The 25,476-nt window shown below is 46.6% G+C and overlaps 1 protein-coding gene across 1 annotated transcript in view; it reads right to left on the bottom strand.

The window, feature by feature from the left end:
• The window catches only part of MEGF8 (multiple EGF like domains 8), a 55,018-nt gene extending 32,464 nt beyond the window's left edge, over positions 1-22,554 (bottom strand). The window contains exons 1-20 of the mRNA XM_039352197.1: positions 22,439-22,554; positions 20,315-20,519; positions 19,298-19,461; positions 18,939-19,145; positions 17,603-17,783; positions 15,505-15,593; positions 14,089-14,305; positions 13,453-13,633; positions 11,888-12,033; positions 10,944-11,063; positions 10,440-10,606; positions 8,870-8,977; positions 8,582-8,729; positions 7,151-7,314; positions 5,374-5,565; positions 4,033-4,233; positions 2,935-3,174; positions 2,533-2,651; positions 1,791-1,922; positions 304-417 (exon numbers count right to left, since the gene is read on the bottom strand). Of these exons, the coding sequence (XP_039208131.1) occupies positions 304-417; positions 1,791-1,922; positions 2,533-2,651; positions 2,935-3,174; positions 4,033-4,233; positions 5,374-5,565; positions 7,151-7,314; positions 8,582-8,729; positions 8,870-8,977; positions 10,440-10,606; positions 10,944-11,063; positions 11,888-12,033; positions 13,453-13,633; positions 14,089-14,305; positions 15,505-15,593; positions 17,603-17,783; positions 18,939-19,145; positions 19,298-19,461; positions 20,315-20,501 (3,077 nt within the window). The 5' untranslated portion in view covers positions 20,502-20,519; positions 22,439-22,554. The remainder of the gene's footprint in view (positions 1-303; positions 418-1,790; positions 1,923-2,532; positions 2,652-2,934; positions 3,175-4,032; positions 4,234-5,373; positions 5,566-7,150; positions 7,315-8,581; positions 8,730-8,869; positions 8,978-10,439; positions 10,607-10,943; positions 11,064-11,887; positions 12,034-13,452; positions 13,634-14,088; positions 14,306-15,504; positions 15,594-17,602; positions 17,784-18,938; positions 19,146-19,297; positions 19,462-20,314; positions 20,520-22,438) is intronic.
• Positions 22,555-25,476: the final 2,922 nt, after the last annotated feature.

Genomic DNA, 25,476 nt, shown 5'->3' with positions numbered 1-25,476 from the left:
AAAAAACCCACAGAATAAAATCAGGACCCTGTGCTGGAAACAAAAGCTAGGCAACTCTCTGGCAAGAACAACACAAGAGACTAAAACCTTCTCTTTAAGTAGACCTTCAAAGCCACGAGGACTCGTAAATTGATGTTGAAAGTATGGAAGTTAAACCTGACATTTCAGTTTCCGTGTACGAAAATTGATGGTCCCACATTCTGTGCTAGCTTTCTATGCTCTCGGTGAACAAATCTAAGGCTGGCAACATGGCTGTAAGGTCAAGGAAGACAAAAAATAAAATAAAATATACAGTGGATTCACCTGCCCAAGGTCGGGTTGTCTGAATTGCCACACCAGCCACATTCGAAGTTTTGCAAACATTCACGACAGGAGTTGAAGCGGGTGCAGTCCAGGCATTGGGGCACAGAGTGGACGCTGGGCGAGAAGAGAAACACTCAACTATTGGTGCAATTCTGCGGACGCAAACTAACATCCCAGAGTTGCGAACGTCAGCTTTTCATTCAAGCAAAGGAAACAGCAGATTCTTTCTCTCATCTTTTCGTACTTTCACAGATGCTGCTAAGTACCAAAATCCGCCATTCTGACTTTTTTTTCTTTCAGTCAGTGATAAGTCTCCTTGTCCAGATTTAGTGACCAGAAGGAACAGGTTTTGGCTTAGAGACAGAGAGAGAGAGAGAGAAAAAAAAGCAGCCCGCTCTTTCTTTAAGTGTGTAACTGCGAATGAGGAGAGGCAGACCTAAAGAGGCAGGCAACTGAAGGCCTCCTTCCATTACTGAAAACTTCTTGGTTCAGGTAGATGATTAAAAAAAGTCTCCCCCCCCCAATTTTTTTAAAAAGTGTTTGATGTTTATGGCATTTTATTAATGCCACATGTTTAAAATTTTAAGAATTAATCAAATGAAATCAAGATAGAGCTGTTATAGGAAGGCAAAAAACTAAGTAGGATGGATGGATGGATGGATAGACATAGAGATAAATAGACAGATAGATAGATAGATAGATAGATAGATAGATAGATAGATAGATAGATAGAGATATACTTAGATAGATAGATATAGATTGACAGAGATAGAGCTAGACTGATAGATAGATAGATAGATAGATAGATAGATAGATAGATAGATAGATAGACAGACAGACAGATAGATAGATAGATAGATAAGAGAGAGAGAGAGAGAGATTGACAGAGGTAATTGACGGACAAACGGACGGACGGACGGACAGACAGACAGACAGACAGACAGATAGATAAATAGATAGACAGAGGTAGAGATTGACTGATGGATGGGTGGATGGATGGATGGATGGATGGATAGATAGATAGGTAGATAGATAATAGATAGATAGATAGACAGAAGTAGAGATTGACGGATGGATGGATGGATGGATGGATAGATAGTGCTGCTTCTTTCCACCATTTCCTTCATCAGGGCTTAATAGAGGCTAAGCATCAATACCCCTTCAGGTGAGAATGTCTAAGACGGGGGTCCCGAACCCCCGGTCCGTGGACTGGTACCGTGCCACAGCATGCCAGCAACTGGTCCGCACAAACAAGCAAGGCCTCATCTGTGGGATGCAGGCAGCACATAAAACCATGCACTCTCCACGCACTCTCTCTCTCTCCACAGAACCGGTCCCTGGTGCCCAAAAGGTTGGGGACCCCTGGTCTAAGAGACGCCTGCTTTCTCAACCTGCTCCCTGGCTGGAGAACCCCTTAGATATGTGCTTGTGGGAGGAAAGGAACATGGCTTCTCAGCCTGCCCGTGCTCGCTTTGGACCAGCCGTACCTGTCGTACCACCCACGGCAATCCCCGTAGGGGTATTTCGCCAGGTAGGCGGCAAAGAAGAAGCAGCTCCGGGTGGACTGGCACCAGGCGCACTGGCTGGAATTGGAGAGGCACTCTGAGCAGGTGGTCCGCCTGGAGGGGGGGGAGAGGAGAAAGAAGCGTGATGAGCTTTGCGCCTCTCGGAAACATTTCCCACACCCCCCGTGTTCTTCCAGTCCCAAGCCAACATTCAACATTTGAACCTGGATACCAACCCAACTACCACCCAGGTTGGTTAAGGAGAAGAAAGGTAAGAGGATGAAGCAATGATGCTGGCTTTGGTCCAGACAGACTAGTCCTCAGCCTTTCAGATTTTCTGCAGACACATCCTGGATGATTTGGGGCCAATCACCAAGAGACAGTAAGTTCTAGTCCTGCCTTAGGCATGAAAACTGGCTGGGTGACTTTGGGCCAGTCACCAGGAGACTGGGAGTTCTAGTCCCGCCTTAGGCAAGAAAGCCAGCTGAGTGACTATGGCCAATCACCAGGAGATGGTGAGTTCTAGTCCCGCCTTAGGCAAGAAAGCCAGCTGGGTGTCCTTGGGTCAATCACTCTCTTTCAGCCCAATGTATCTCATAGGTTGTAGGGAAAATAGAAGCAAGGAGTACTAGACAAGTTCGCTACTTAACTTATTTAGAAAATAATAAAGGCGGGATATAAATAAAATAAGTAATAAATCCATCCCAAAGGCCAGCACACTCACTGATTGCAGAGTTTGGGGCATTCTCTTGGGGAGCGGATGGCAGCGTTAAGACGGCCTCGGCGACTACAAAGGAAGTCCCCCTTTTTGCTGCTATTCACTTGCCATTCGCAGAAGGGATCCTGGGGGAGAGAGCAAAGCCGTCCTTCCAAACATCGATCCAAGGGTATCTTTCATCCCATACCACTAGCTCAGGGGACTCCAAACTTGGCAGCTTCAAGACGTGTGGACTTCAGCTCCTAGAATGCTGGCTGAGGAATTCTGGGAACTGAAGTCCAGGAGCCTTAAAAGTGGCCACGTTTGGAGACCCCTGCGCCATCTTAAAGCCAAGAGATATCCCAGTCCCTTCCTTCCCTTCAAAGCAGATTCTTTTCATCCTCTTTTTCGCACCCTCTTTCTTCCTACCTTGCTGCAGGTGTGGCAGTCACGATAGTCTTCGCACAAGATGCAGTTGCTGGGCACCAGGATAAGGCGCACGGTGCTAGGACCGCAGCCGCCCACATCGTCCTGGTAGGCGAGTCGTCGGTGGCAGGTGGAGCTGAGCGGGCACCACCCGCAGCCCTGATCAGCCAGGCAAGCCAGACACGAGTGGTAATTGGCGCACAGCTCGGAGCGATAGGGCTCCAGGAAAAAATAGGAGATTTCCTAGATAAGGAAGGGGGCAGCGTTCTCAGAAAGGAGGACAACCTACGATTAAGCCTCCCAAATCTATCCCCCGATTGGTCTTCTCTTACAGGCCTACATTCCTTCCTCAACTTACTTTCTTTTTCTTTCTTTCTTTCTTTCTTTCTTTCTTTCTTCCTTCTCTTTCTTTTTCTTTCTTTCTTTTTCTTTCTCTTTTCTCTTCCTTCCTTCCTCCCCTTTTCTTTCCTGCCTTTTTCCTTCCTCCTTCCCTTTTCCGCTTCCTCCTTCCCTCTCCTCCCTCTCCCTTCTTCCCCTTTCTCCCTTCTTCCTCCTTCTCCCTTTCTCCCCCTCGCCTTTCTTCCTTCTACCTTTCCCTGCTCCACTCCCCCTCCTTCCTTCCTTCCTTCCTTCCTTCCTTCCTTCCTTCCTTCCTTCCTTCCTTCCTTCCTTCCTTCCTTCCTTCCCTCTTTTTGAGATTAATAAATATAAACTCGCACTAGCCTTTAACGATCAGGAATAATTCAATGGGAAATGCGAAGGGAAAACAAGAGACTTGCAAGATTCGGTTGCTAGAGTCCGTTTCAAAGAAGCCGTCCGTGGCACCTACCCTGTGGAATGTTATTCCACCTGCTGGCTGCTTGCAAGGCCCTAAAGACATGGTCTTGTATTCAGGCCTGGAGACCTAAATGTGTGAAAGATCAGCTACTAGGGGCTTTTACTTTATACTATGCATTTCACTGATCTATTTAGTTTATCTATTCTATTGTACGCCACTCAGAGGTGGACGAGATATAAATCAAATAAATATAGTCTTTCTCTGCAGGCAGTTTCCTGGTTTGTCTCACAGGGCTGATACCAGGCCGAGGCCAAGATACTCACGCTGCCCCCTGGCACCCCTGTGCGATCCCACGTGAGGGTCAATTCGCTGGTCTGTCCATTGCCAGAGTTATTGAGGTGGCCTTCGACCAGCACCGCGTACTTATTCCCTCTCTCAGTGCTGGGGAAGAGACGTTCAGCCCCAGGACGCTGGAGTAACAGCTTCTCTTTCTCCTGTTGCCCTGCCCAACTGCCCACCTTCTCCTGCAGGGAAAGCAACCCGGGATAAGCAAGACAAAAGACTGAGGCACTAAAAAGTGAATTTGGGGGGATAAGCCAGAAGGGATTCACCTTTTGAGAATCTTTTTGGTCTATGGTTAAGCATCTGGCCTAGAAACCAGGAGACGGTGAGTTCTAGTACCACTTTAGGCATGAAAGCCAGCTGGGTGACTTGGACTAATCACCGAGATATGGTGAGTTCTAGTCCCAACTTCAGGCATGAAAGCCAGCTGGATGACTTGGACCAATCATCAGATGGTGAATTTGTCCCAACTTCAGGCATGAAAGCCAGCTGGGTGACTTGGACCAATCACTAGGAGATGGTGAGTTCTAGTACCACTTTAGGCATGAAAGCCAGCTGGGGGACTTGGACCAATCACCGGGAGATGGTGAGTTCTAGTCCCAACTTCAGGCATGAAAGCCAGCTGGGTGACTTGGACCAATCACTAGGAGATGGTGAGTTCTAGTACCACTTTAGGCATGAAAGCCAGCTGGGTGACTTGGACCAATCATCGGGAGATAGTGAATTCTAGTATCACTTTAGGCATGAAAGCCAGCTGGGTGACTTGGACCAATCATCCGGAGACGGTGAGTTCTAGTTCCAGCTTCAGCATGAAAGCCAGTTGGATGACTCTGGGGAAATCACCAGGAGATGGTGAATTTTAATCCTGCCTTACACATGAAACCCGACTGGGTGACTTTGGGCCAATCACCAGGAGACGGTGAGTTCTAGTCCTGCCTTAAGCATGAAAGCTAGTTTGGGTGATTTTGGGCCAGTCCCCCTCTATCAGCCCAACCCACCTCATAGGATTGTTGTAGGTAAAAGGAGGAGGAGGAAGGATTATTATGAACGTAATAAAGTATAAAGTAATATATGCAGGATAAAAACGTATCTAAATCTAATCTAACTCAGCCGGCAAATCCTCGTCAATCGACTGAATCCGTGATGATCACGGATTTCATTCTCTTCTAAACCAGAGCAGGCCTGCAGTTGCAATACGACTCTTTTGCAGTGATGCTTGCGTGCAAAGTCAGCCTTTTCGGTAATCCCCACACTGCTATACATTTCCAAGCTTAAGGAAACAACTTGCTCCCGACAACGCAAGCCAGAGAGCGTGTCCTTACCAGCTCCGATGCGCCAGGGGCGCGGGCTAATTTAGCAACCACAAACAGGCGCTGGATGCGTGCCCAAATGGAGATGTCTTCAGCAGGTCCAGAGCTGCTCACCAGGGGGTGAATGAATCCCTTGTAGACCAGCGAGACGTCCATCTCTGTGCTGGGATTAAGGGTGATGGTGGTGCTTCGGACAATGGAGACCTAGAGTAAGCAATAGCAATAGTTCTTAAGACTTGTATACCGCTTCACAGTGCTTTACAGCCCTCTCTAAGCGGTTTACAGAGTCAGCATATTTGCCCTTAACAATCTGGGTCCTCATTTTACCGACCTCGGAAGGATGGAAGGCTGAGTCAACCTTGAGCCGGTCAGGATCGAACTGCTGTCAGTGGGCAGAGTCAGCCTGCAATGCTGCTTTCTAACCACTGCGCCGCCACACCAACAAGGGTTTGACCAAGAAGACATATAAATAACCCCACAAGAAAGGTGCCAGGCTTTGAACTATTGCGCCAACAATGGGCAATACTGAATAGGATTTGCACCTCACAGGGACTCTGCCAGGACTCTCTGTATTAAATGAGGCATAGTGTCCTCCCCTCAGTGTGACTGCGGTGTCCCACATCAAATTGTAAATCACATCACGACTAGCTGTAAACTGAGGACATCTAGAATAGAATAACAGAGTTGGGAGGGAACTCAGAGGTCTTCCAGTCCAACCCCCTGCTCAGGCAAGAGAATCTATCCCATCCCAGACAAGTGGCTGTCCAGCCTCTTCTGAAAATCCTACAGTGATGGAGCACCCACAACTTCTAGAGCAGTGGTTCTCAACTTGTGGGTCGGGACCACATTTGGGGTTGAACGACCATTTCACGGGGGTCGCCAAACCATGCTGTCCGCCATTTTTTTCCCTTTTCCCTAGCTGTCCTACTCCCTCTTATTGGTGGCCACACCCACTTGGGGGCCACCACAACATGGGGAACCGTATTATGGGGTCACGGCATTAGAAAGGTTGAGAACCACTGTTCTAGAGAGAAGCCGGTCCACTGATTAATTATTCTCCCTGATAAGTAAGTTCTAGATCGGATCTCACTTTGATAAGCTTCCATCCGTTGCTTCTTGTCCTGCCTTCGGGTTCTTTGGAGAATAGCTTGACTCCCTTTTCTTTGGGGCAGCCCTTGAGATATTGGAACACTGCTATCCTGTCACCCCTCGTCCTTCTCTTCATTAGACCAGACATACCCAATTCCTGCATTCCTTGTCATTTATTTGAAGGTTGTTAAATAAAGACAGCTCCTATGCCCGTGGTGGCGAACCTGACATACATGCCACAGGCAGCACACAGAGCCCTCTCTGTGGGCACGCGTGCCGTCATCCCAGTCCTAGGCCTTCAGCTGGGTTTTATCAAACCATTTCGCTTTAGGCCTCCGCCGCCGTGTGCAAAAAAAAAAAAAAAAAAAAAAAGTTCAATCAATCAATCAATTCCAACTTCTCGCGGGGAAAAAAAAAAGATCTCGCAAAGTTGGGATTGATTGATCGAACTTTTTAGTCCAGGGGTTCTCAACCTTGGCAACTTTTAAGACTTGTGGACTTCAAAGCTGGCTGAGGAATTCTGGGAGTTGAAGTCCACAAGTCTTAAAAGTTGCCAAGGTTGAGAACCCCCGTTTTAGTCCCACCCAGTCTGCCGTTACCACCGCAGCCACGCCCACCCAGCACCTGACGATGCATAAGTGGGTTTTGGGTTGCAGTTTGGGCTCTCGGTCTCTAAAAGGTTCGCCATCCCTTGCTTTACCTTGTCCGGCTGGGAGTCGTTGCGTGGCTGCTGATAGGTAATCAGATGAAGGCCGGGCAAGAAATTTTCCCGCTGGCAATGGGCCAAAGAGGTGATAAAGAAGGACTGAGGCCCCCACCAGCCATACGTTCCTGAAATCTTCCCCACTTGGCATCTGGCCTGTTCTGGGGAGGGAACAGGAAGCTGGTTAGGAAAACACAGAGGCAGCCTGGACCTCACACCACCATGGCAGCTTCAACTGTGCCACAGAAGCCCCCAATCTGGTTTTATCTGGGACTCACGCAGCACAAGAGAAGAAAAAAAGAGGCGAGATCTCAATCCTGAGAGTTAACCTCTTCCTTTCTAACAGTGATGATGTTACCCTGTTTGGTAATGAAACGTCTGCAAGAAAATAACCAGGCTTACAGACTAAGGACCCCTCTTTTCAGCCTTTGAAGAGCAAATATTCTTTATTGTAAATGAATGAACTTTGTTAGAGAATTTTAATTTCTCTAATTGGTGAAAAAATAAATCAGAAGCTCTCACAGTTGACTGCATTTAGCTGATTCAAATAACTTTATATTTATATAAAAATATTTACAGTACCATTCTTCTTTACAGCAACATAGCTTAATTGAAGGCTTCTTACAGAGACAGACCAGAGACAGAACTTTGAGACTGGGAAATCCAGCTCCTAACTCAATACCATTTTTTGCACAGGCTCAGTAGCCCTTTCTTCCCATTGGCTGACTGAGTTACCACATGACTCTTCCTGTTCAAGAATATTCCAACAAACCTTTATTATCAAAGTATAACATGTATATGGTGAGATTGGCTGAGCCTCCCTCCGTGCCCTTACCCCCACCACAACTCACAGTGACTACAAACCCCCAACTTATTACACCCTGGGAGCGAATTGCACAGCACACCGGCCTCACGAGTCTGTCATGCATGCAATTATTATGTCCCATTCAAGAGCCTGAACAGCCCATGGATAGAAGCTGTTCTTCAGCCTCTTGTTACGGCTGGCTATGTTTCTGTATCCCCTACCCGATGGTTGGAGAGTAAAAAGGTACCAACCAGGGTTTGAGTCATCCCTGAGAATTTTCCTCACTCTACCAAGGCAACGGGCCCTGGCGAGGCCATCCAGTGGTGTCAAGGAACAGCCCACGATGTGTTGTGCCGTGCTCACCACCGTCTGTAATACCTTCCTGTCCGTGGCTGTCAAGCCAGCATACCAAACCACAATACAGTATGTGAGAACATACTGTTATTGATTTCAATCCTGCAGTGGTGGCCACGTTTGAGGACCCCTGCTTTATAGAATGCTGTTGGGATTCTGGGCTTCGTATCTTGATGTTCTCCAAGCCTACAGCAAAGCCCAGACAGGCTACCATAAAGCTCCATCCTTAAAACGAGGACTTGCGGGGACATGCAGAGCTGTCCAGTTACCTGAGATGGGCATGCAGGTTTCGTTTTGCACACACCAGCCAAAGGGACCTGAAGCTCGGGGCAGGGAACCGTTGGTGTCACCAAAGGCGAGGCATGATTGGCAGTCGACTAACAGCCGGGCCAGGCCCAGACAGCCACTGTTGGGGCACTAGGAAGAAAGACTATCAGTCAGGAAAATGTCTATGGAGATTCTCAGTCCTCCAAATCCTGGTTGTCCCCAAGGTGCTTTTTCAAGAGGCAACTGGACTTTCTTGTTTTTCTTTGAAGATATTTCACTTCTCTACTCACCAGATTGTGGGGCTGGGTGCTCTGGCAACCGCGAGAACACCAGGCACACTCTGGATCCTTGGCACAGGTGTTTTTTTCTATGTAAATAGAGCAGTAATCCAGATGGTACTGAGGCCAGGAGAGAAGAAAAGCTGGTAAGTGGCTGGTCCAAAGTCACCCAGTGGGCTTTCTCGCCTAAGGTGGGACTAGAACTCACAGTCGCCTTGTGACTGGTCCAAAGTCACCCAGTGGGCTTTCTCGCCTAAGGTGGGACTAGAACTCACAGTCGCCTTGTGACTGGTCCAAAGTCACCCAGTGGGCTTTCTCGCCTAAGGTGGGACTAGAACTCACAGTCGCCTTGTGACTGGTCCAAAGTCACCCAGTGGGCTTTCTCGCCTAAGGTGGGACTAGAACTCACAGTGACTGGTCCAAAGTCACCCAGTGGGCTTTCTCGCCTAAGGTGGGACTAGAACTCACAGTCGCCCTGTGACTGGTCCAGTCAAGTGGGCTTTCTCCCCTAAGGTGGGACTAGAACTCCAGTCGGTGACTGGTCCAAAGTCACCAGTGGGCTTTCTAAGGTGGGACTAGAACTCACAGTCGCCTTGTGACTGGTCCAAAGTCACCCAGTGGGCTTTCTCGCCTAAGGTGGGACTAGAACTCACAGTCGCCTTGTGACTGGTCCAAAGTCACCCAGTGGGCTTTCTCGCCTAAGGTGGGACTAGAACTCACAGTCGCCCCTGGTCCAAAGTCACCCAGTGGGCTTTCTCTAAGGTGGGACTAGAACTCACAGTCGCCTGTGACTGGTCCAAAGTCACCCAGTGGGCTTTCTCCCCTAAGGTGGGACTAGAACTCACAGTCGCCTTGTGACTGGTCCAAAGTCACCCAGTGGGCTTTCTCGCCTAAGGTGGGACTAGAACTCACAGTCGCCTTGTGACTGGTCCAAAGTCACCCAGTGGGCTTTCTCCCCTAAGGTGGGACTAGAACTCACAGTCGCCCTGTGACTGGTCCAAAGTCACCCAGTGGGCTTTCTCCCCTAAGGTGGGACTAGAACTCACAGTCGCCTTGTGACTGGTCCAAAGTCACCCAGTGGGCTTTCTCGCCTAAGGTGGGACTAGAACTCACAGTCGCCAGTCGCCCTGTGACTGGTCCAAAGTCACCCAGTGGGCTTTCTCACCTAAGGTGGACTAGAACTCACAGTCGCCTTGTGACTGGTCCAAAGTCACCCAGTGGGCTTTCTCGCCTAAGGTGAGACTAGAACTCACAGTCGCCTTGTGACTGGTCCAAAGCCACCCAGTGGGCTTTCTCGCCTAAGGTGAGACTAGAACTCACAGTCGCCTTGTGACTGGTCCAAAGCCACCCAGCTGGCTTTCACAGCTAACACGATCTTGGACTCCCTGTCTCCTCGTGATTGGCCCAATGTTACCCAGCCAGCTAAGGCGGGACTGGAACTCACAGCCTCCCATTTTCTAGCCTGCTGCCTTAACCACTAAAGCCAACTGACTCACTAGGGATTTGGGGAGCCTGGCCCTGAGGCTGTGGGGATATTCAGGTACCCCCAAACCAGGACCCCAAATGGAAGAGAGTCACTTACCATCTGAGACGGCACCTGAAAGACGAAGGTGGGCACTTTGTAAGCCAGCAAGTCACCCCGTGGCACCCCGCTATAGCCTCCTGCCACAAGAAGCACATTTCCATTCATCACGGTGGCCACGTGCGAATACCGGCCACGCGCCTGGGCCGAAGTCTTCGATTCGTGCTCTAAGGGGAGAGACGTATACAACCAATCTGTCTGCATTTCCGCTACGGGACTTTTCCAAGAAAAACGACAATGACTGCTTTTCTCGCCACCATATTTGCAGAGAGCGAAGTCGAGGCAAATTTCCAAAGCTCTTCCAAATAAAGAATCAATGGAAATAAACTGAGCAGGGGAAGTTTAGTTGTTTATTCGATTTCTGTAGCTGCGCATCTCAGGAAATGACTCTGGATGGGTCGATGTGTTTAATTATTCAATAAATAAATTACAGAAACTCTTCTGCCACGGATTCACACCACGTTTTGTCAGCGAAACGTGTGGGGACCAGGATACCCCCCTTACCTTGAATGATGAGAGGTGCCAGTTCGTGACTAGAGACCCACTGATGGCACCCCAAGTGGTAAAAGAAGATTTCGTCTTCGTAACATTTCTCTTCGTGGTAATGGATGTGAACGTTGCCCCCTGGAAGCAAAGCAGAGGAAGCATAAGGAGGGCAGGAGAAATTCAACCCAAAGACATCATTAACCTTTGCAATTCTTCTTCTTTGTACAGTTTGATGGCTAATTACACCACTTTATTTTGGAGTAGTACCATAAAATCATATATCAATGGATAAATAATTTAATTAAAAACATAATGCCACATAGTTTGTTCAATTATCTGTACTGTATTCTATGAAAAGTTACAGCCAAATAACCAGAAAAAGGAAGCACAACTTGCTTAGGTTGATATCAGGTAGCTTTCCTTCATCTGAATGGTAGCCAATGAGGATGAGTGTTTAAAGAGCCAATCAGGTGTCCTCTTATTTTGGCAATGAGCCAATCAGATCACGGCAGGATTCAGTTACTGATCTCATGTATTGAAGCTGAGAGGAGGACATTTGTCAGTATGTTATGTGAACGCTATCAAGTTGGTTGGGTTTTCTTGGTGTTCTTTCATTTAGTGAGCTTGCAAAATGTAATAAAATTAAAGTCATGGTGCAAAGAGTTGACTGGTCGCCTAGAAAGCGATGTAAAATAGTATTATTAAGTGAACAAGGCTACAGTTATAAAGAAATTAGAAGAAAAATGGGTGGAAATGTAACCAAAGGTGGCACTTCTACTGTACACTTTTCCCAAAAGGTTTCCACCATTTTGGCCACGATTGTACTGTGTACAACCTATGTATACAGACCTACACCCTTACATCACTTTTTTCTGTAGGTAAATCGAGGACCAATAATAAGAATTTCAGGAACTCTTACTTCTCCACTTCCCGGAGCGTTTGACTAGCATGGCAGCACTCACCATACACCACCATGTAATTGCCGATGATGGTGGCAGAGTGGAAGGCCCTTTCTCGAGGGCCCCGGTGTGAGTCTTTGGCCCGCAACGTACTCCAATAACGCAAGTCCACGTGGAAGAGTTCGGTGGTGTTCACTCGGACGCTGAACCTGCAGTGATGAAAGAAGCCGAATCGGCCCTTCCTTTCAGAATCTCTACCAAGTGCCGCTACAGCAAAGGTCTTCAAACTTGGCAACTTTAAGACTGGTGGACTTCAACTCCCAGAATTCCTCAGTCAGCCCTGGGGGTTGAATTCTGGGAGTTGAAGTCCACCAGTCTTAAGATTGCCAAGTTTGAAGACCCCTGTGCTACAGTCATACCTCCGTACTCGACTGCTTCAAAACTCCTCAGATTTATTTATTTATTTACAAATATTTATATGCCGCCCAATCCCAAAGGACTCAGGGCGGCGTACAAAGTTAAAAAGTCATAGAACAATAAAATAATCCAGTCATACCGCGAGTCTGATCATATCCCGGCCCCCCGGGGACATCAGCCCCAGGCCTGCCGGAACAGGAGAGTTTGGTACTTGACGCGTTTTGAAGCAAAAAAAATTCTTCCACTACTTATGGCCTAATTTGTACTTGCACCAAGGGTTAATTGTGCTCACTGTTAGGAAGTTTCTCCTTAATTCCAGTCTGCTTTTCTCCTTGACAAAGGGACAAGTACAGATTAGGCAAAACCTGGCTCAAAAACAGGAACTAGGAAAGGGACCTTGGAGTCATAGCGGACGATCGCTTAAACATGAGCCAGCTGTGTGTGTGCGGCAGCAGCCTAAAAAACTAATACAATCCTTGGTTGTATTAAACAGAGGCACAGAATCAAAATCACGTGAAGTATTAGTACCACTGGATACAACCTTAGTAAGGCCACGTCGGGAAAACTGCACGCAATTTTGGTCACATTTAAAAAGACGTTGAGACTTTGGAAAAGTGCCGAGAAGAGCCAGTAAGAGGATTAAAGGCCCAGAGACAAAAATATATGAACGGTTGCAGAAACTGGGTATGGCCAGACTAGAGAAAAGAAGGACTAGGGGGGGACATGATAGCAGCATTCCAGTATTTGAAGGGCTGCTACAAAGAAGAGGGGGTCAACTCATTATCCAAAGCACCAAAAGGCAGGACAAGAAACAACGGACGGAAACCGATCAAGGAGAGAAGCAACCTGGAATTAAGGAGAAACTTCCTAACAGGGAGGACAATTAACCAGTGGAACAGCTGGCCTCCAGAAGTTGTGGGTGCTTCAACAATGGAGACTTTTAAGAAGAAACTGGACAGCCACTCGTCTGAAACAGGAGGTTGGACTGGATGATGTCCAAGGTCCCTTCCAGCTCTATTCTGATTGATTGATCTTTCTCCCAGTACTCAGCGCGCAAGGTAGAACTTGCTGGCGTCGGCTGCGTCATGACTCGCTACTCCTTCTGGCTACTTCTTCTGGGTCCCATAGTAAGTCACACGGTTTGCTCAGTACTCGTCCCATGTCCCACTGTACCTTTGTTTTTTTTCCCACAATACCAGTTGTCCACATACCGAGCGGTGGAGGGCCGGTGCCCACCATAAACCACGAGAGTACGGGAAGCAGGGTGGAAGACCATGGAATGACCAGCTGCTGCAGGCGCCTTGCCTCCTGAAGGAATCACCAACTCCCAGGTCCATCGTTTCAGATGGAAGCGGTACATGTGGGAGGAGAAGACATCCACCGAGGTGCGTCCTGCAGGGAGGGATTAGAACAGTGGTTCTCAACCTTTTTAATGCCGCGACCCCCCAACTGGTCGTAAGTCGAGGACTACTCAACTGGTGCAGCCCCGTTTGCAGAATGGGACTTTTGGTGGGCTCAGCAGGGCAGAGACAGCCTGGACAATTCCTATTGGCTTTTGAAAGCCAATAGAATTAGACTCTATTCAAGAGAGTCTATTCTATTGGCTTTCAAAAGCCAATAGAATAAAAGGGAGTAGCACAGCTAAGGAAAAGGGGGAAAAAATGGCGGACTGCGTTGTTTGGCGACCCCCGTGAAATGGTCGTTCGACCCCAAATGGGGTCCCGACCCACAGGTTGAGAACCACTGGATTAGAAGGTGTGAGGCTCAATCCTCCACGATGGGGCATTTCTCCTGGAAGAGGGACACCTAGAGACCCCCTGAACCACACAGGTGGACCTTCGACTCACCTCCAAATATGTACAGCCATTCATCTATCACCGCAGATGCGTGGCCAGCCAGCCCAGGAGGAAACTTGGTGGTGTTCACGGGCACCAGCTCCCGCCAATAGCCCTCCCGGGGCAGATACATCCAGACATCGTTGGTTAGAAACCCAGTGGAGAGCTCCCCACCAAAGAGAATTAGGGAGCCCTCCCAGGCCACGGCTGTGTGGGAATGACGAGCAGTCTGCAAATGAAAAGATGGAAAGGAGATCACTGGGCAGGATCTTTTATTTTTTTTGTTTTTTTTAATCCCGCCTTTATTATTTTTGAGGATAACTCAAGGCAGTGGAACATTCTTCCACCTGTTTTCCCCGTGGCAACAACCCTATGAGGTGGGGGTGGGTTCTGAGGGAGGGGCTGGTTCAAAGCCAACCCAACAGGCTTTTGTGTTTAAGGCGGGACTAGAACTCACAGGATCCTGGTGATTGGTCTAAAGCAGGGGGAGGCAACCTTGGCTCTTTGATGACTGGTGGACTTCAACTCCCAGAATTCCTGAGCCAGCCATGCTGAAGAAAAAGGGAGAGGTTTCCAAGCTGAGCCATGCTGGCTCAGGAATTCTGGGAGTTGAAGTCCACGAGTCATAAAAGAGCCAAGATTGCCTACCCCTAGTCTAAAGTCACCCAGACAGCCAACAGGCTTTTGTGTTTAAGGCAGGACTAGAACTCACAGTATCCTGGTGATTAGTCTAAAGCAGTGGTTCTCAACCTTTCTAATGCCGCGACCCCATAATACAGTTCCCCATGTTGTGGTGACCACTTATACATCACCAGGTGCCAGGGGCGTTGCCAAAGAAAAGGGGGAAAAAATGGCGGACAGCCTTGAAATGGTCGTTCGACCCCAAATGGGGTCCCGACCCACAGGTTGAGAACCACTGGTCTAAAGTCAGCCAGACAGCTTTCATGCCTAAAGTGGGACTAGAACTCACAGGATCCTGCCCATTGACTCAAAATCATCCAACTGGCGTTCATGCCTGAGGCAGGACTAGAACTCACAGTCTCCTGGTGAGAGTCCAACCTCACCCAGCCGGCTTTCATGCTTAAAGCAGGGCAAGAACTCACAGGCTCCTGGTGATTGGCCCAAAGTCACCCAGCTGGCTTTTATGCCTAAGGCGAGACTAGAATTCACAAGCTCCTGGTTTCTAGACTCGTGCCTTCACCATTAGACCAAAATGGCACCATCACTACAGCGGGGTGGGAAAAGCATGCTCTCCTCCCCCTCAAGTTCATTTTATGTACTGTAGAATCAGGAAGATACGTGGTACCCTGGGGCCACAAAAGTTTTTAAATTCACACACAGTGTTTTGGATGGATGCCTAAGGATCTCAGACATAACCAGGGCCATAATGTAGTTTTCACAGGAAGAGAGGAAATCCAAGGCACTTACTGGGGAAGGGCTAAGCACTCTCTGATGCCAAGTGTTGGTGGTGAAGTTATAGAAGACAAGGTCCCCCAGAGCGGTGTTTAAATCCAAGCCTAAAGGGAAAGAAAACAGAAATGTCGCGAGATTTAGGAACAGGAGGGAAAGCATTCAACTAAGAATAAGATTTCTGTTAGGACAAGTTCGGAGAAGCAAGAACTATGCTGATCATCAGTGGAACAACCTTCCTCCAGAAGCTATGAATGCTCCAACACTGGAAGCTTTTAAGAAGAGACTGGACAGCCATTTGTCTGAAATGATATAGGGTTTCCTGCCTGAGCAGGGGGTTGGACTAGATGACCTCCAGGGTCCCTTCCTACTATTCTATTCTCTATTCTCTTCTATTCTCTTCTATCCATTTCATAGTCTATTCTATTCTATTCTATTCTATTTTGTTCATTTCATATTCTATTCTATTCTATTCTATTCTATTCTGTTGTTCTATTCTGTTCTATTCTATTCTATTCTGTTAATTTCATATTCTATTCTATTCTATTTTGTTCATTTCATATTCCTATTCTATTCTATTCTGTTGTTCTATTCTATTCTATTCTATTCTATTCTATTCTATTCTATTCTATTCTGTTAATTTCATATTCTATTCTATTCTATTTTGTTCATTTCATATTCCTATTCTATTCTATTCTGTTGTTCTATTCTGTTCTGTTCTATTCTATTCTATTCTATTCTATTCTATTCTATTCTATTCTATTCTATTCTATTCTATTCTATTCTATTCTATTCTGTTAATTTCATATTCTATTCTATTCTATTCTATTCTATTCTATTCTATTCTATTCTATTCTGAAATATTCAAAGCATTCAGAATTGCACCATTCAATCTTCCAGTTTCAGCCTTCAGCCAGTCTGGAAAAGTGCTACATCAAGGCAGCAAATAAAAGCAGTCCTTGACTTACAACCGTTCATTTAATGGCTGTTCCAAGTCACAACGGCACTGAAGAAAACGACTTACATCTGTTTTTCACACTTAAGACCACTTGCAGTATCTCCACGGTCACGTGATCAAAATCCAGATGCTTGGCAACTGACATGTATTTATAACAGCATCCGGGGATTATATAATCAGGTTTTGCAATCTTTTGACAAGCAAAAATCAGCGGGGGAAGGCAGATTCCCTTAACTACCATGTAACTAATTCAGGGTAGGCCACCTTGGCTCTTTTATGACTGGTGGACTTCAACTCCCAGAATTCCTGAGTCAGCCATGCTGAGGGGAAAGGGAAAGGTTTCCAAGCTGAGCCATGCTGGCTCAGGAATTCTGGGAGTTGAAGTCCACCAGTCATAAAAGAGCCAAGGTTGCCTACCCCTGATCTAGGTTTATGCTAACCACACAGCCCAGCTCCCTCTAGGACAGGGGTAGGCAACCTTGGCCCTTTTATGACTGGCGGACTTCAACTCCCACAATTCCTGAGCCAGTATGGGGGAACTATGGCCCCCTCATGACTCATGGACTTCAACTCCCAGGATTCCTGAGCCAGCATGGCTCAGCATGGAAACCTCTCCCTTTCCCCTCAGCATGGCTGGCTCAGGAATTCTGGGAGTTGAAGTCCACGAGTCATAAAAGAGCCAAGGTTGCTCAACCTTGGTCTAGGCCCCACATCCTGAGAGGAAAAAATGCTTCGGCGAGCAGAATAGCCAACATAAACTAGCTATCCTGTATTTTCTGATCCCAGTACAGGAGCAGATGTCTACACTGACAAACATTTACTCCAAACAGCAAGTTGTGGGTGTACATGTTAGGAGAATTTGGAAGAATGACAGCTGTAGTAGTCTCTCTTCCCCCTCAACAGTTTGCGTGGCTGGCTCAGGAATTCTGGGAGTTGAAGTCCACGAGTCATAAAAGAGCCAAGGTTGCCTTCCCCTGAACTAATTTAACAGCGGCAGTGAGTCACTCAACAGCTGTGGCCAGGAAGGTCGTAAAACGAAGCAAAACTCACTCAACTGCCTTGTTTAGAAACATACATTTGGGGGGGGGCTCTATGGTGGTCGTAAACCGAGGATTACCTGATATCGGAGGAAAAAAGACATAAGAAGGGATGGCTGACCTCCAAAAATGTACAGTCCCCCAGTAGAAGGCAGGAAAGCACCAGCGGCCGCTGTGCGGGGCCAGAAAGTGGAATCTCGGATGCTGACGTTGTACCATTTTCCAGCTCCTTGGTTGTCGCTGAGAGCTAAATCACAGGCCTGGCCCACAAAACCCAGTTCACACTGACAGCGCTGGGACTCCTACAGGAAGAAGGAGAAGGAAACGTTACACAGTGTCAAGAGTGACAACTTGGCAGCTACGTATCTTTTTGTTTTCATCTTTGTCATTAGAGTGAAGAAGGGGGGCGGAGATGGGGCTTTGAATGGAATAGTTAGAGCAGGGGTCTTCAAACCTGGCCCTCTTATGACTTGTGGACTTCAACTCCCAGAATTCCTGAGCCAGCCATTCTGAGGGGAAAGGGAGAGGTTTCCATGCTGAGCCATGCTGGCTCAGGAATTCTGGGAGTTGAAGTCCACAAGTCATAAAAGGGCCACGTTTGAAGACCCCTGTCTTAACTCTAACAAACAAAATGGAGGCTGGCTGAAGAAAAGGGCTAAGTTTGAAGACCTGTCTTAAATCTAACAAACAAAATGGAGGCTGGCTGAGGAATTCTGGGAGTTAAAGTCCACAAGTCATAAAAGGACCAAGTTTGAAGACCCCTGTCTTAAATTTAACAAACAAAATGGAGGCTGGCTGAGGAATTCTGGGAGTTGAAGTCCACAAGTCATACAAGGGCCAAGTTTGAAGACCCCTGAGTTAAGAGAAACGAAACCTCTCCTGTTCTGCAGATGTTTGCTGAGAAATTATGTATAGTAACTTTCTAAGGACATTCTAACTCAGTGTTTCTCAACCTTGACAATTTTAAGGCATGTGGACTTCAACTCCCAGAATTCCACAGCCAGATTGCTGGCTGTGGAATTCTGGGAGTTGAAGTCCACATGCCTTAAAATTGTCAAGGTTGAGAAACACTGTTCTAACTGGTGTGAAGAAGAGAGCAGACGGTTCTCAAAATAACAAGCAGGTGTTTACGTCAACTACATGGACATCTGGGAGGTTTGGTTGGAGATGTTATTGTTATATGGTTTGGCTAGATGTCTTGGGATTTTAGAGTTACGTTTTCCTTCGCCCATACCATGTCATGTACTCAATAAACCAGTCAGATTTTCAGAAATGAAAGAAATCCTGAATTTTATCTAAACATATAGTCTGTCACCTAGATTATATGTTTATAACATTGTAGATTTCACACCTCATATTTTATATTTTTGCCCTTTTGTTTTTATCAAAATGGGATGCGAACGTGCCACAGGATAAATATAAATGACCGATGGAGGCACAAAGGCACCATCTCTTACCTGGTTACAAGTGCCATGATTCTGGCAATACGTGATGCAGTCGGGCACTGAGCAGTCCTTCCCACCCCAGCCTTGGAAACAAGCACAACCCCCGTCATTATCACAGATGCCATGTCCAGAGCAGCCCATGGGACACAGCGAGACAGAGTAAGTGGCATTGAAGCCCAGCAAGTTGTAATTGGCATCACTGAAGAGGTGTAACAGCATCTACAAAGAAGGAAAGGATGTGTCCTGAATTTTGGCCACTACTGTACAAGGGGAAAAGAATAGTAGAACAGAGCCGTTCATTTCCAAGCATGGAAGATGCAATTTACTGAATCTTGAAGAAAAAAAAATCTCCCACCACAGGCCTACCATACCTTGCCCGAGGTGGCCTCAATAATCGGAGGCAAGGTGCTGCCACTGAGGCTAGCCAGCAAAGGGCTGCTGGGAGAATCTCCGTCGTAAACAAAGAGGTAGTCATACGTGCATTCCGTGTCCATAAACATGAAGGTCAAGAGGATGCGGTAGCTGCTGGTAGGAGCTGAAACATATAGAAAAGCTTAGCAGTCTGATCCCAAGATCAACAGCATGCACTGCCGTCAATCTTAAGAAAGCTAACTACAACTGTTCATTTACAACTTAGCAACTGTTCATTTAGTGAGCGAAGTCACAACGGGCACTGAGAAAAACTACTTTTATGACCATTTTTCACACTTAGGACCCTTGCAGCATCCCCCTCGGTCACTAAAACTATTATAAGTCAACAGACAACCCATTTATTTTTACTATCCTCAAGAAAGCGCTTATTGTCTTAATAAAAAGCAACGTATCATTGGCATTGCCATGGCAGTTTTAATAAGTATATTGGAATGCAAGGACTTCAAAGTCCCAACCAGCACTCGTTCCTTCTATATTTCTATCTTGTTAACACATTCCTATTCCTCCCAAAACAGGTTTTCCTCACACATACAGGCTCCCAAACTCAATCGGTGAGGAATTAGAGCAGTGTTTCTAATTCAGTCTTTCTCAACATTGATAACTTTTAAGATGTGTGGACTTCAACTCTCCAAATTCCCCAACCGGATTTTGCATTTAGGTCAAGAGCCCTTGACAGATGTTTCCTACAGCTGAGGTCCCCAACCTTTTGGGCACCAGGGACCGCTTCCGTGGAGAGAGGTTTTTCCACGGACCGGACGGTGCGTGGTTTTGTGTGCTGCCTGCATCCCACGGATGGGGCTTTGCTTGTTTGTGCAGACCGGTTGCTGGCATGCTGCGGCCCAGTACCGGTCCACAGACCGGGGGTTGGGGACCCCTGTCCTAGAGAATGAAATGCCTTGGTTTGGAGCCTTCACCTCTAAGCCATCATGGCCCACCATATTACTTCAAATGCTCACCCTCCACCAGCCATTCGCAGTTGCCATTGACTGAGTAGTTGCCAGGTCCATCCGTCACATAGCCAGAAGTGCTATGCAGCACCTCACGGCGTCCCTTACAGTCCCCAGCATCGGTTTGATGGATCCCGCACAGGGCAAGAGGCAGCAGAACCAGCAGCTTTAAGCAATTCGGCTTTAGGAGGTCCATGATGAACTTTGGATATCCCTGTAATTAAAGAGGAGGTTCAGTTAATATAACGAATGGTGTCCAGCCATTGCTGAGGAAGAAATACAGAAGTTACTCAAAGAAAGAAGCAACCTAGAATTAAGGAGAAACTTCCTGACAGTGAGGACAATTAACCAGTGGAACAGCTGGCCTCCAGAAATCGTGGGCGCTCCATCACTGGAAATTTTTAAGAAGAGGCTGGACAGTCACTTGTCTGAGATGGTATAGGTCAGGGATAGGCAACCTTGGCTCTTTTATGACTCATGGACTTCAACTCCCAGAATTCCTGAGCCAGCATGGCTCTGCATGGAAACCTCCTTTTCCCTTCAGCATTGCTGGCTCAGGAATGCTGGGAGTTGAAGTCCACAAGTCATGAAGGGGCCATAATTCCCCCATGCTGGCTCAGGAATTCTGGGAGTTGAAGTCCATGAGTCATAAAAGAGCCAAGGTTGTCTACCCCTGGTATAGGTTCTCCTGCTTAAGCGGGGGGCTGGACCAGAAGACCTCCAAGGTCCCTTCCAGCTCTATTCTATATATAAACCCTGTATTCCTATACCAGATAAATATTATTATTATGGTTCATAATAATACAAGCCACCTTTTATGGCCTTCTCAAGACCTGGAATAAGCAGATATGTTAAAGCAGACATGCCAAACTCGTGACATCACGTCTGCCAATCTTTTCTCTTTATATATCACTCAATTATCTAGAATAGTTGAGGAGACTAAATGTACAAGATATTTTTTTTCCATTTTGAGTTTTGGTTCTTTTCCTTTTTACCACTGTCCATGCTCTAAAATTTTGCTAGATAGCAATTAGGAAAGAAATTAACATAAAATGGACACAGGCATTTATTTTCATAATACAGCTGCACTGAGGAAAAGGAAAGCCATAAGAATGAGAAATAAGCAAATGTACCATTTTTTTTTAAAAAAAAAAAAACCAACCCTGTTAATTAAACAAAATTATTCATTATTTTCCCAGCCCATTTGCACCAAAGAATTTAAAGACAATTCTGCAATGGCAACACCAGCTCTCAATAGACCCCGGTTGAGAATGAAACGTAACATGAAAATGAAGACATTTTAACAGCCTTTTAATTACAACCTGCTCCCATGCTGCTGTTTTCAGGGGTGCCTGCTAGGCAGACCCCCCCTCTTTAAAAAAAAAAAAAAGCTGTGTGTGTCAGTTTCAAAAGAGAACTGGAAAGTCTGTAGTTTTCCTGCCTTCATGCATGTCCTTCCAATGATTTAAATGCAATTCTCCCTCTTGGATCGAAGGTCAGGGTGGCACAGGGGCTGGATCAGAACTGAGTGCGAATCCTCCCCTGGTTGACTTTGAGCCCGTCCCTCCCTTTCATTCTCAGCCCAGCCTACCTTGCAGGGGTGTTGGGGGGGAGAAAGAAGGAAGAAAGCATTATTTGGGCTGCCTCGAGTTTTTGAAATAAAGGTAGGCTATGCATCTCAGAGTCAAATATATGGGGGGGGGAAACAAAACCAACATTAACCCAAAGGCAGGAAGAAACCAGCAAAGGCACAACTCCGGGGGGGGGAGGGGGGGCTGGACTAGATGACCTACAAGGTCCCTTCCAACTCTATTATTCTATTGTATTCTGCACTCTGGACCCCAAGAAGGGGGATCCTCCATTGAGGCCGGGGAGGGGGGGGGGAAAAGCCCAGACATCTTCAGGGGATCCAGGCAGGATCAGACGGACCGAAGGGAAAACAGGGACCAGCAAGAGAGCCCCGGGAAGCCATGCAGCCAGATCCGCATCTCCAGGGAAGCGCGACGGCTGTGCGGAGAAAGAGCCCATCCGGAGGACCGCGGGCCCGGCTCTCCGTTCATAATCCCGGCTCGCAATGGGGACTAATGGGGAGGGGGCTGAAGGAGACCACCAAACATACACGGCTCGACCCACCTCCGCAGCCGCCTGCGGCTCCGCTGCCCCCGCGGCCCATGTAGAGGCCAGTCCGGGACCCAGGGGGGCATCGAGACGAGGGCGCAGAGCGGTTGCGCGTGAAGCACGGAGGTCACCCAATCTCTATGGCGAGGGAAGCCATAGAGATGGTAGGGCTAGAGCGTTCGAGGAGGAGGAGGAGGGACGGATAGGGGTAGGCCACCTTGGCTCTTTTATCGCTCGTGGACTTCAACTCCCAGAATTCCTGAGCCAGCCATGCTGAGGGAAAAGGGAGAGGTTTCCATGCTGAGCCATGCTTGCTCAGGAATTCGGGGAGTTGAAGTCCACGAGTCATAAAAGAGCCAAGGTTGCCTACCCCTGGTTACATAGCCGGGTTTCTCAAGCTTGGCAACTTGAAGACGGATGGACTTCAACTCCCAGAATTCCCCAGCCAGCTAATGTGTACAATTTTTATTGTCCAATTGGTGATTTCTACCCTCCTCCTTTACGTTTCCGTCCTTCTCACCCATGGGAAAAAAAAAAACATTGCATTTTCTTTTGCCAACTCAAATAATGCGTTGGCCAGGGAATAAAGTTGTCTCTTTGTGTTGGGTAGCAGCATCTTTCCAAAGGACCAGTTATTACCGGCTCTTTCAGTGAAGGTAAAAAAAAAAGAGCTGAACCCAAGGCTTTCCACTTTTTAAATGCATAGTCCTGCTCCAATGTGTTCTTTGCCTATTTTTATTTTTATCTCTTTTTTTTTATAAGTAACACAGCAAATATATCTAATACTTCTTTATTCTATTCTTCCCCACAACAACAATCCTTTGAGGTGGGCATTCAGTGCAGGAGTAAAAGCTTGATAACAATTGGAATCAATTCAAATAGGAGGAAGGATACAGGTAGTCCTCGACTTACAATCGTTTGTTTAGTGGCCATTCGAAGTTACAACGGCACTAAAAAAAGTGACTTATGACTGTTGTTCATACTTACGACCGTTGCAAGATCCCCACGGTCACATGATCAAAATTCAGGAGCTTGACAACCGGTACATGTATTTATGATGGTTGTGGCGTCCCAGGGTAATGTGATCCCCTTTTCTGACTTTGTGATAAGCAAAGACAATGAGAAGCCAGATTCACTTAAGAATGCATTACTAACTTAATTGCAGTGATTCACTTAACAACTGTGGCAAAAGGTCGTAAAATGGTACAAAACTCACTTAACGGTCTAGCGTAGTAATGGAAATTTGGGTCTCAACAGTGGAGATTGTGACTAATCATATTAGGTATGTGTGCTGCCTCGAGTTACTTAAAAAAACAAAATAAAGGCAGAGTAAAAAATAAATATTTTTTTAAAAATTGGTCAGGGAAACATCTTCATCATTTAAAAGGTTCATTTGGAAAGAACTCAAATTATGGGAGATGAAAGAGAACATGTAAAGAATTTTTTCCAAATGCAATAAAGATGCTTGGAGCTTCTGCCACTAAGCCGTGTGAACGTGATCTGCTGATGTGTTTGGCATTCTGCTATTTTTTTTTCTAGACCATGCTGCAAAATTGTAAAGGTTCCACCAGCGATTATAGGGTAACTGAGCTACTTTCTAAAACTAAAGCTCAGACAAGTGCAGCTGCCAATGAGATAATTGCTTGTTCTTACCAATTAATGCTACGGTAATCAGGTGGGATTTTGCACAACTGGAATCAGACACCTCTGAATGGGTGGGTTTCAAATAGGTCAACAACCAGTTCTGCGTGGATACCGCTTCCAGAAGTCCGTTCTGGGCTTGGACAACAAAAAATTAGCTACCGGTTCTACCAAAGTGGGGCGGACCAGCTGAATCCGACCATTGCTCTGAATAGTGGTATTTTGTGGCTGACTGGAGGAAACCTTTTAATCATGGCATGAGTGTAATTTATACACCCCAGTAGACGCACCACAGAATGGACATTAGTGGAAAAATTTTACTATGCAAAGTTCTGAGAAAAAAAGAGGAACATTATTGAGATACTAATTTTCCCATGGTTACTGACAGAAAAAGAACCCAAGCATATTGGTTTCATAAGCTCTGCAGAAACATGAAAGTCAACCTGATCCCTTCTCTGCAGTACCATAAATAAAGTTGCTGTTAAAGCAGAATTTCCCAAGCTTGGGCATTTTAAGATATATGGACTTCAATTCCCAGAATTCTCCAGCCAGCCTCCTAGTGAACTTTAAGATGGGCGGACTTCAATTCCCAGAATTGTCTGGCCAAACATGGCTGGCTAGAGAATTCTGGGAATTGAAGTCCACGTCTTAAAATTCCCAAGGTTGGAAAGCGTTGTATTAAATCAGTGGTTCTCAACCTTTTTAATGCCGTGACCCCCAACCGGTTGTAAGTCGAGGACTACTCAACCGGTCGTAAGTCAAGGACTACTCAGCTGGTGCAGCACCGTTTATACACTGGGACTTTTGGCGGGCTCAGCAGGGCAGAGACAGCCTGGACAATTCCTACTGGCTTTTGAAAGCCAATAGAATTAGACTCTATTCAAGAGAGTCTATTCTATTGGCTTTCGAAAGCCAATAGAATAAAAGGGAGGAGCACAGCTAAGGAAAAGGGGGAAAAAAATGGCGGACTGCATTGTTTGGCGACCCCCGTGAAATGGTCGTTCGACCCCAAATGGGGCCCCGACCCACAGGTTGAGAACCACCGTATTAAAGGCATTTGTGTCCCAGTACATGTACTTTTGTTTACTATTGTATTTTTTATTCTTTATAGTGTATGCTGCTCTGAAGTTGACTTAAATCCCTTCAAAATCGGCCAACAAATAATGTATGTTAAGTTGGTAATAATATGATGAATGAGTAAAAGTACTGATTTGCTTTGAACTAAGTACATCTCCGTTACAACGTTCAACCTTTTTTTAAAAAAAAAAATAACTACTTTAACAGATTAGGAAACTATCTCATCCTTTCACAGATCCTTCTTTGAGTGCTGTGTCACACTAAAAATAGGTTTCGTTTTATTAGTTTTGTATATTATCCCGAGGAAGAAAACAAAGGGCGTATTACATTGTCAG

The sequence above is a fragment of the Crotalus tigris genome, unplaced genomic scaffold (genome assembly GCF_016545835.1).
Source record: "Crotalus tigris isolate CLP2741 ecotype Arizona unplaced genomic scaffold, ASM1654583v1 scf7180000018413.2111637, whole genome shotgun sequence".
NCBI classification, from domain to species: Eukaryota; Metazoa; Chordata; class Lepidosauria; order Squamata; family Viperidae; genus Crotalus; species Crotalus tigris.
Note: the sequence above shows the minus strand (reverse complement) of the source record. Positions and strands in the feature narration are given on the sequence as shown.